Source organism: Galeopterus variegatus, unplaced genomic scaffold, assembly GCF_000696425.1.
Source record: "Galeopterus variegatus unplaced genomic scaffold, G_variegatus-3.0.2 Scaffold3155, whole genome shotgun sequence".
In the NCBI taxonomy this organism is placed as follows: domain Eukaryota; kingdom Metazoa; phylum Chordata; class Mammalia; order Dermoptera; family Cynocephalidae; genus Galeopterus; species Galeopterus variegatus.
Genome location: NW_007729266.1, coordinates 215,527 through 226,342, shown reverse-complemented (window position 1 = coordinate 226,342; position 10,816 = coordinate 215,527). Strand labels below are relative to the sequence as shown.

General features: G+C 51.2%; 2 protein-coding genes across 5 annotated transcripts in view; one reads left to right on the top strand and one right to left on the bottom strand.

The window, feature by feature from the left end:
* Positions 1-1,845: 1,845 nt before the first annotated feature.
* On the top strand, positions 1,846-8,511 carry GPX3 (glutathione peroxidase 3 (plasma)). Its single transcript, XM_008584146.1, is given in 3 exon segments — positions 1,846-1,932; positions 6,749-6,902; positions 8,303-8,511. Coding segments are annotated over 3 exon segments (363 nt in total). The 3' UTR covers positions 8,425-8,511.
* A 243-nt stretch (positions 8,512-8,754) lies between these two features.
* TNIP1 (TNFAIP3 interacting protein 1) overlaps positions 8,755-10,816 on the bottom strand; it is a 35,910-nt gene continuing 33,848 nt past the window's right edge. For 3 of the 4 annotated variants that reach the window (XM_008584141.1, XM_008584145.1, XM_008584144.1), the window contains one exon: positions 8,755-10,000. In XM_008584141.1, coding sequence (XP_008582363.1) covers positions 9,966-10,000 — 35 coding nt within the window. In that variant the 3' untranslated portion in view covers positions 8,755-9,965. The remainder of the gene's footprint in view (positions 10,001-10,816) is intronic. The other variant, XM_008584143.1, reaches the window with a different exon arrangement.

Here is a 10,816-nt window from a genome sequence, read left to right as displayed (position 1 = left end):
GGGGCCCAGGAATCTGTATTAATAGCTTCCTGATTGACTCTGGTAGGCAGACAGATTTGAGAAGCACTAATTCCAGTGCATTCCCTATCTGTGCACAGGATCATACCCAGACAGCCCAGACCTGGAGCTTCCTGGCCTGACCGTAAGTATCACCAAGCAGAGAAACAAATTCAATGATTGGTTAACTCAGCAAATATTAAACATCTGCTGTGTGCCAGGCGGTGATCATGGGCCCTACCCTCAAGGAACTCCTGATCTAGGTCTGTCATTTATTTTACAAGCAAGTCATCTAGCCAAGGCCAGAAGGACCTAAGAGGTCATTAGCCAATCTCTCATTACACAGTTGGTGAAACTGAGACCCGAGAGAGAAAGCAATGTGTTCAAGACTACACAGGGAGCAAGTGTATTTTCTGCTTCCAGACCAACTGAGGTGTCCTGTTGGGGCTCAGAAAATAATACCCCAAAGTATGGTGCCTTGGCATGCAGAGTACTTGGAACCAAAGGACAAAGAAAGGGCCTCAGAAGCAAAGTCTCCTTCTGTCTTTCTCCTGCCATTTGTTCTCCTGCTCCCCTTTCTCCCCCAAGACAAGCCATAGAAACTAGAATTCTCCTTCCCCAAGGTGGGTCATAGAAACCAGAATCCCTCTCCTCCAAAGCCAGCCATAAAACCTAGAAATATTACTCTAGCCTTCCCCTGCCTTTTTGTTTAGGTCTGACCATAAAGAAATTCTCTGACTTATCCTGTCTGAGAGTAAGTTATAAGACCATCTTTCCAAATTCCCATGTGGACATTAATATCTTGAATCATAGTAAAGGTGCGGTATCTCAAGGCGTCTCTTGGTTAGAAGAGATTTCTATAAGGCACCTAAACCTGGGACTCATACCACCAAGTTTATAGCCTCAGATTCTCAGCCTCTTTCCAGAGGGGTCCTGCCCCATACCTGGGAAGAAGGAATGCCACACAGAGAAGTCAAGAAGACTCTGAATAGACAGGCCTTGCTGGGTTTGCCCCCTCAGCCTTTTAGCATTAGATCAGATCCTTTTTGTCCAATCACACTTCTGCAGGGCTGTCCACTCTTTATCAAACCTAAGTATAAAAATAATTTTTTCCTGGGTCTTTGGATCTTCATTTCTGAAAGCTCCATGTCATGCAAAACTTTGATTAAATTAATATGTATGCTTTTCTCTTGTTAACATGTCTTGTGTTATAGGAGTGTCACCCATGACCTTTATGATGGGGGAGAAAGGAATCACACTTTTTCTGCCCCTGCAGTTCCAATGCCCTATCCAGGAGGGGGCTGCATTCAAAATCCTAGGACACCCCCACTTTGTTTCTTAAGCACTAAACCTGCACATAGCAAATGTTCCTAAAAGTCTAACTTCAGATCTTGCTGAAATTTTAAATCCTCAGCATCCAGGGTATCACGGGGTGTTTGTTAAACCTACGAATAAGAAAAGCTTCCCAAAATTGAGCCTTCCATCAGTCTTGGGTGCTATTTAGCCCCCTTGCCATGGCTGTATTGGAGAATGCTGTGCCTGCCGCATTTTAGAACCGAAAGAGGAGGGAGCCGCCTCGCGCGTTCACAAGGACCTGACTCCCATCTCTCTGCCCAGACTTGCTTATGTCACTGTCGCCCGGGATCTGGGGTGGGGGAGAGAGCAGGGAGTCGTGCCCGCCCCCGAAATCCCAGACGCCCTGCGATTGGCTACAAGGACTCCGGCCTGGCCGAGGATTGGCCATCGCTGAGGGCTTGAAAGGTGTCTGGGAGCGTCGGACAGCTCAGACGGGCCGGGCCCAGGATCAGACACGGTCTAGGCGAGCCTGAGGCGCGCCCCCAGCCCACCATGGCCCGGCTCCTCCGGGCGTCCTGCCTTCTCTCCCTGCTCCTGGCGGGCTTCGTCTCGCCGAGCCTGGGACAACAGCAGTCGAAGGTGAGTGAGCCACGGGGACGAGGGAACGAACCTAGCGCCCAGGTGTCCATCTCTCGGTGGCGAGGCACCCCTTTCCCGGGCTCCCCTCCAGAAGGGTGACACCCAGGTGCTTCCCCTTCCACCGCCGGGACCCCTGCCCCCCGACCGTGGGTCTCTTCGCAGTTCTATTTATTGGAGACCCCAGACCCGAGTGCTCCAGGTAAGCAGAATGAACAGGAGAGGAAGGTCTCTCTCCCCGAGGTCACGCTTTCTCCCCCACTGCCACCTTGGGGTTCCCTTGCTACACCCATGTCACGTCCATACCGAACTGCTCCCTTCCAGTAGGGCTTGAGGGGTGCGGGGTGCCGCGGTGGCACAGAAAAAGACCGAGAGACTTGGCGTCTGTGTTGCCTGTGCGTGTTCTCCGGGAGACTGAGGCAAGGAGAAAGGGGAAAACGCTGCTGAGTGGTCCCGAGGATCTTGAAGAACTGTTGCAGCGGCTTCTATAGCCCAAGAATAGTAAACGCAGGTAGAAATGCCCACTTGGATTCCAAGGCATTGGTGGAAGAGGCAGAGATCTGTGACAGAAACAGTTCTGAGCTAGCAGTGCAGAACACTTAGGATCCTAAGTCCCTACCCCTTTCTGGGCCTCAGTTTCTCCATTGGCAGGAAGTGGGGAAGGGAGGGCAGGGGCACAATGAAGCTGATGACTTTGGAGGGCATGCTTGGAGAAGCTGCAAAATCCTCAAGCTGTTTTCTGAAGAGTTTCCTGCTGTGGGGCAGTCTCCCTACCCAGGCCCCAGTGCCCACCTTGGCATGGGCAAACCTGGCAGTTGGCAAAAACTGGTGACTGCCAATTCAGAAGAGGCGGAATTCTCCAGAACCCAGTCTATCCCCAGCAGGATTTGTGACACTTAGCTGGAGTGGGGATGCCCTAGCATGCTTATCTCCTTGGACAGTATGTGCTGGGGGGGACGGGGGTTAGGAGGGGGCTCTGTAGAACTTTGTTCTTCCCCGGGGGGCAGGGGGTGGGGGAGGCAGAGGCCAAGCATACGGATAGACCCAAAGAGAAAGATTTCTGTCTCCAACCTCCCAACACACATAACACACACACACACACACACACACACACACACACACATTTGCATAAGCTCAAGCTTTGAGCTTCTGTGTTTCTAAAATTCTCTCAGTTTTTAAGATCTTAGGAGTCCATAATTCTGTTTCCAAAATTCTATCCATTTCTCAGGAAGCCCATTCCTAGTACAGGGTTCCTTCCATCTGTTTCTAACCTCCTTTCTGTCCTCAGCCTAAATCCCATTAGTCAGCCCCTCCTTGGAGTCAGTGTAGAGAATGCGTGGATGTGAAGCCAGTTCACCCAAGCTTCCTCTCTATCCAGCCCTGTTCACAATCCCCAACTCAGAAGACATTTTCCAGGTCAGGGATGGGACTGAGTTGCAAGATTGGGATGTGGGGTAGAGATGGGGGGGGGGCTCTGTCAGGCCTGCATCATAGAATCAACCCCATCTCCTCAGTTTGGGGAGAGCCAGAGAAGGGAAAATTGGGTCCTACCTCAAGAAGGGTGGAGATAAGATGTGTGTTTGCAGAACTCTGGGAGAGATAGATGGATTCAGAGAGAACAACGTGGGTATGGTCTAGAACAGTTTTAGGGTGAGGAGTGATCATATCAGATAGAGCCATTCAGGGCTTGCTGGTTAGTGACAGCCTGGACATGCCCATCTCTCTTCCCAGGTCATTAGAGTTGAGATGTCATAGCTGTGGGTCTAGGACTGAGCTATTTTCCTTACCTCCAACCCCAGGGCGAAGGGATGGGGGAGCATGTGGAGAACGGAGATGGACAAAAGGTGACTGCCCCTGAAGGATATTTGTCTCCTCCCAATCCAAAGGGACAAGCTAGGGAACAAAGGGAATCCTCCTTTCCTTTCTATGTCCCCTCCCCAGTCCAGCTTAAGGCTGCCCAGGCTCCCTGTCCTTGCTCTACAAAAGGACTTTGCAGAAGCGGGAGACAGTAACAACTGCTGCCGTGCATGGGATCCTAGTAACTGCTGGTTTCTCGGTGACTAAACCAGGCAGAGAGGATCATGGAACCACAGGCTGACCATCAGACTTGAAGGGCCCTTCAGACAGCACTGAATCTGAGTCCATCCTACAATAGAGGAACCAGAGCCCCAGAGAAGGGAAAGGAATGGTCACACAGTGTCAGCGGCACACTCAGGCCTCCTGCCTTCCAGGCCATTTCCCCTTTCACTGCACTGATGGCAGTGAAGATGGAGAGCAGAGACACAAGACCAGCAGCGCCAGCCAGTCAGGGTCGTGGCTGAACTCCACATCCAACTCTCAAGCCTTCAGAACTCTCCTCTCCTGCCCAGCTGTGGGAGGGTTGGGGCACTCTCACTGCTTCTCCCCTCTATGTCATCCAGCCTCCCTGTTTAAGGTGCAGGGTTGGGGGAGTCCATGGGCCCAGAGGAGGGAAGAAGGCTCACATAAGGACTGAGATGCAGTGCTCAGTGGTGGGCACAGGATGTGGCTTCCCCAACCCTCCTCAGCCCAAGTCCAAAGCATCAGCCTCAGTGGCCCCAGTGGAAAGTGGGGGGGCTTTGTCACTCATCCCTTCTGCTGGAGACACCTTGTCTAGCACATCAGCTTCATACTGGCTGGGGAACATCAAATCTCTCTTCACAGTGACATTGAAACCTCAGAGCCCTTTACCCTAGCTGCAGGTGGAGTAATCACCATCCCTTGACAGAGGCTTTCAAGCTTGTTTTAATCTGCCAGTAGATTTTACAACCATTTTGGGAAGTAGCATGCTTATCCCCTTGGACAGTATATGCCCAGAGAGTGAAAGTGACTTGCCCAGAGCCCCCCAGCCTGCAAAGACTAGAATCTAATGAGAGGGGGTTTCCTTGGCCCTTAAACAGTAGCCAGAAGCTGATCCTCCTGTTGCTTACGAGCTCCCGTTATTTGGACAGCCTCATGGTATTTTTCTCTTCATTTCCCAGGCTTCATTTTTGGATCAGGATGGAGTGGAGGAAGTAGAGAGGCGTGTAGGGAGGACTTTTTCTGGCGGTTAGACCTCTGTGGCCAGCTGGGTGTTTTTGTTATGGCCCGGTTTGTTTGCATTTTAAGGTGGAACTGATCCCAGCTGAGACTAAGGAGGCCCAGGGGGCAGGAGAAATGTTGAGCTGAGGTCTTGGGCCTGCCTCCAGTACCCACCAAAAGTCATGGGGTGTGGAATATTAGACTCATGTAAAGCAGAGGGTTTGCACCAGAGCCAGGAAGAGAGCTAGCAGCTGCCAGGGAATGGCCTGGTGGAGAGAGTCCAGCCCCACCCAGTTGAGCAGGCCTGTAGCATCTTCATGAGGCAGCTCTTCTGCAAGCTGCTAGAGCCACACCCTTCCAGCCCAGTCGGACCCAGGTTCCTTGCCTCAACAGCAAGTTTTCCAGAATTGGTGGGAAGAGAGGGAGTCAACTTGTTTCTCTAAGTTCAACCACCCATCTCTGTCCTCTCATGGTCTATCAAGCTAGTTTGCGTTCTATCTGTCTTTCCACCTCTCATAGGATGTTAGGGCCAGAAAGGATCTTAAAAAACACCTTATAGAATGGTTTCAAGCTCTTCCTTTCCCATCATGGCTACCCCACCTACTGAATCATGTCATTGATGCAATGCCACCCTCTTAAGAGTGGACCCAGAGTTTTGTAGTCTGCCTCAAGGACAAGGTAGAGGTAGAGTGGGTCACAGGAAATATACTGCTAGCCAGCAGTAATCCTAGTCCCTCCTCTCCTGCTGACAGTGAGGGTGCCAAGCCATCTTGATTGAGAATAGCTGGTCCAATTCAAGATTCTTGTTTTATAAATAAGGAAACTGAGGCTCTGGGAAGAAAGGGCAGTTCAAAACCACACAGGGAGTTAGTGGCACAGCTAGACATGGAACTGAGGTCTCCCAACCCACAGTCCACTATACTCCACCCCTTCTTGTCCTGGAGCAGCAGTTGGGCAGAGAGGAAGGTTTAATGGTCACTGCCACAACTGCTCAGTTACATGGAATATCTAATATATCCGGGCACTGTTGCTTTACCCTGTCATCACATTTAATTCTCATGGCAGGTCCTTTCCCATTCCTGACTCCCAGTCCTATCTCCCTGTTTTATGACAACATACATGACAACATGGGATCTTTCATTATCTCATCCTTCCAGTCCTCCAGATTTGCAGCCTCTGAATCACCACTCTCCATACTGACACTTCCTCCTTTCTGTTCAGTGTTTCCTTCACAATGGTCTAGCTCATCACTTGCCTGGGTGTTGCAACAGCCACCCAACCAGTCTCCATCAGCCCAGCCAGTAATTGCAACATCAGGGTAGTCTTCCTCTGAGCCTAGTAAATGTTCCTAAATTGACATGTGATGTGGAAATAATTATAATAAGTCATTCTCCAGGGTTCCATAGCACTCACTTATTAAATGCTTATTAAATGCTTAATATTAAGTGCTTATTAAGCACATATTACATGCTTTCAAAATAATTACGTTCTACAAGGAACTAGGAGACCTTGCTTTTAAACCAGTTCTAATTCTCGGTGTGCTCTTGCGCAAGTCACTCTCCCTGATAGGATTTTTCATCATCTTGCAAACGGAGATATCCAAGTTCCCTCATTACGTTCTACAAGGAACTAGGAGACCTTGCTTTTAAACCAGTTCTAATTCTCGGTGTGCTCTTGGGCAAGTCACTCTCCCTGATAGGATTTTTCATCATCTTGCAAACGGAGATATCCAAGTTCCCTTCCAGCTCTAACTGCTCCCTGGTGCTGATCTTTGTTCCAGATGGACTGCCATACCAGCGTGAGTGGCACCATTTTCGAGTATGGAGCCCTCACCATCGATGGGGAGGAGTACATCCCTTTCAAGCATTACGCTGGCAAGTACATCCTCTTTGTCAACGTGGCCAGCTACTGAGGCCTGACAGGCCAATACATTGGTAAGAGCCCACCCTTCCTCCCCTGCTTTATTTGGGGCTGTTCTGCCAGTCCGGCACATTTCAATCACAGGAGCCTGTCTGGTGCATGGAATCATGAGATTCCAAACCCTGTATCTCAACTCCACTGTGTTCCATGGTTATTTGGACACAATTACATAAGCCTAAGGTCTGGTTGCCTTTGGACATATTCTAGGAGATTCCTAGTTATCCTTCTTCATCACTGGGCACCTCAACTATCCTAAAAGCCAGGAGATGGAGGAGACTAGGTGTATGCCTGGAGCTCCGTTTGGAGTTAAGAAGTGTAGCTGGAGCTCAGTCTTGCTGAAAATGTCTCATCTTCCCTCTGCCCCATCCACCTTGTGCTTGTCTTGGCCCCTCTCTGGAAAGAGGGCAATTGGCCTGAGGCTTCAGAGTGTGTGTAGGGTGTGGGGTAGGTGAAGCGGCAGGCTACATTTCTAACATCCATTCTAAAATAGTCTTTGAAGATGATCTAGTTCAGCCTTCCCCTCTCCTCAGTTTACAGACAAGAAAGCCAAAGCTCAGAGTGAAAACACAACAAGGGTCTCAAATCTATTGGTGACAGAAGCGGACATTTGACCTGGGTTTCTTGACCCCCTAATTTCCTCCTTTCTCCTTAGCTGGGGCAGAACAAAAGCCTGAGGGAACAGACAGGCCAAAGGCATGTAACAGCACCCAGGGGAATAAGATGCTTTGGGTTTGAGCATGGGCTGCTGGCAAGGGCTCGGGCAGGCCAGGGCAATCTGACCCTGAATGTTCTGTCTGGCAATTGCAGGCAAATTCCTGGAAGTGGAATGACAGTGGTCTGCACGGCCCAGTGGCAGTGAGCACTCTGCCCAGAATGCTTGTCGAGCCCTTGGAACAGAGCAGAGTGTTCTTGTCCAAGAGACAGGCTGGGTGCTCGCACTGCACAAGAGTCCAGGGGGTACTGAGGAAACTGGGGAGGTGGGCCAGGGCCTCCCTTGGGTTCCTGAATTCCCAGAATATGGGAAGGCTGTAAGGGCTTCACCCCACTCCACCCAAGGAAGTTCTCAGCTTTCTGCCCAAGAATAGGTGGTTCCTGCTCCAGGAAACTCAATCCTGAGTCCAGAATGAGCTCTCATCCAACTGGCCTAGGTGGTGGGCCTTGGCAGTGGAAGCATTAACGGCTGATTTGAGGAAGGGTAGTTCTTTTCCCAAAACCTCCAGTCCATCAAGATTGGAGTCAGGTGGACAGGACCTGAATCCCAGCACTGCACAAACTCACTGGGTGATGGTGGGCAAGTCCCTTCTCCTCTCAGACCTCAGTGATGTCAGCTGTACAGTGGGTGAGCAGGGGAGTGTTGTGGAGGAGGTGGGCTCCTCACCAGGCTCCCTGTGTCCACTCTCTCCCCCTGGCCCAGAACTGAATGCACTACAGGAAGAGCTTGCACCATTTGGTTTGGTCATTCTGGGCTTCCCCTGCAACCAATTTGGAAAACAAGAACCAGGAGAGAACTCGGAGATCCTACCTACCCTCAGGTGAGTGCTCACTCAGTGTCCTGAGCAAGCTCCTCCAGCTCAGCCTGTCTTGGGTCTACCCCTGTTCATGATGGACCTTTATCTGCCATCAAGAACCATTCTTCCCTTCTACAAATAAGGGAGGGGACAGGAGAGGGAGAAGGACAGGGATGACTGGTTGTACATGACAGAGAGGACGGGGAGTACTGAGATGGGGGTGGGGAGGTGCTGAGAATGGTCTAAGCTAGGAAAGACCACAGACCCACGTTATAAGTACATCCTCTTTGTCAACGTGGCCAGCTACTGAGGCAGTAAAGTGGCAGGACGAGAAAAGAAATGGAGTGCTTTGGGCCCATTTTTTGGCTTCTACCTAGGCCCACTTTACTTCTCTCACTGAGGATTTGGAGTTTATAAAACCAGTTCATATCTACTCTCATCCCCTCCCACAGTTCTCCAAAGCAGCTAGGGTTAAGAAGAGGTGTTCCATTTGACAGATGAGGAAACTGAGGCTCACAGAAGGGTCAGGCCTTGCCCCAGGTCTCCTGACGAGTTATAGGACTGGAATTTAAACCTAGGCCCCCTGACTCCCAGCTCAGGTTCCTTCCACGGCCCCTGGACTGGGAGGACCCTACCCTCAGGGAGGCTCTGGACAGGCCCCAGGGGATATCAGCCAAGAGTAATGGTGACTCTCTTGAAGAAATGGGGGGAAAGGCGTACAGGAAGAGGGGGCCAGGAAAGCAGCACTGTGATTGGCTGAGAGGGCAACATTAGCCATAGTATAAAAGCACACCAGTCATAGAATAATAATCTTCAACTCGGATTTACGTCCAAGATTTGTGCAAACAGCTGCCCAGGGACAGACGGCCACCCAATCTGGGCCTCTGGCACCACAAGCCTCCAGCTGCAGGGCAAGGGCCTGAACTTCAGGGCCAAGCAGTTCCAGGCTGAGGCCCCTTGGCAGATGTGGCCAGTGTGGCCTCCATCCCAGGCTGCTGTGGCTCTGGCAAGGCTACTGTAGGTGGAGGTGGAGAGAGCCCCAGCATCAGAACTGTCGTTCACTTCTGCTCTGGAGATAAACCTGTTCTTCCCGCAGCTCCTCACAGAGGGGTAGGGATGAATGTGGGGCAGGTCCTACTATAGATCTTGACCAAAAATTAAACAGACACATAAATTGGACATGGCACCTGGAGGGGCCAGAACCAGTTCTGGGAACATTTTGAAAGGAAGCCTGGGCTGCACCCCACTGTTAAGGTGGTCTTCTCCCGGAGGCTTTAACAAAGGATGGCAGGTCAAAGCTGGAAGAGGCTTCTCTCTACTTGGTGGCAGGGTAGTGAGTCTTCCCTGGTCATTTCCAGAGGAGGAGCCCAAATGGAAGTCCTCTGGGTGGGGCTTCCCCAGTCTTGTATACAGTTCAGGTCCAGGCCAAGGGTATGAGCTGGCTGCCGATCTCAGCCTCCTGTCCAGCCGAGGCTCTGGCCACACAAGCATGTGGCCTTTAGTTTTTCAGTAATCTGAAGTCAGCTGGCTCTGCAAGATGAAGGTGGAGCCAAATGACATAATCTCGTCTCACTGAGGCCCCTCACGGTCATTTTTTGCAGACTCTACATAAACAAAAAAATTTGAGGACTTAAAGAGTATGGGTAGAGTAAGTTTCAAAGTCTTATGGAAACCAACACAGTAACAGTGAAAATAACAGCTAGAGTTACTGAGTACTACATAGTGCCAGACCCTGGGCTAGGTACCTCAGGTACACCCGTCACGTAATCCTCACCAGCCCTATGAAGGAGGCAGGTTAGTATTCCTCTATGGAGGAGGGGACTGGGACACAGAGAGATTTCAAGAAGACTCGCCCAAAGTCCCAAATATAGAGAGCAGTGGAGCGGGGATTTGAACCCAGTCAGTTTGGCTCCAGATTCCAGAGGTGGAGCAGTTCTGGGGAAGGAAGAGCCTGCCCAGTAGGCCACCCTCTGCCCCTCATCAAAGCAGCCTCCAAGGGGCTCCACAGAACCTTTAGGGCTCTGTGGGGAACCACTAAAAAATGACTGACCAGACCAATCCCTTCCTTCAAACACTAAATTCTCCAAACCACACTCCTACCACGTTGTCCATCCGGAAGCCTCTGCTCACACTACCTCCTGACAGAGCTAGCTCCATTTCTGTACAACTCAAACCCTTAGAAAGTTCCCCTTCGGGCCGGCCTGGTGGCACACTGGATAAGTGCGCCGCTTGGGAGCGCGGTGGCACTCCCGCCCGAGGGTTCGGATCCCACATGCAGACCGGTTCCCGCTCACTGGCTGAGCGAGGCACGGGAGCAACGCCGAGGGTTGCAATCCCGTTGCCGGTCCCCGGTCCGGTACGGGGGCAACACTGAGGGTTGCGATCCGTTGCCGGACACGGAAAAAGACAAAAGACAAAAA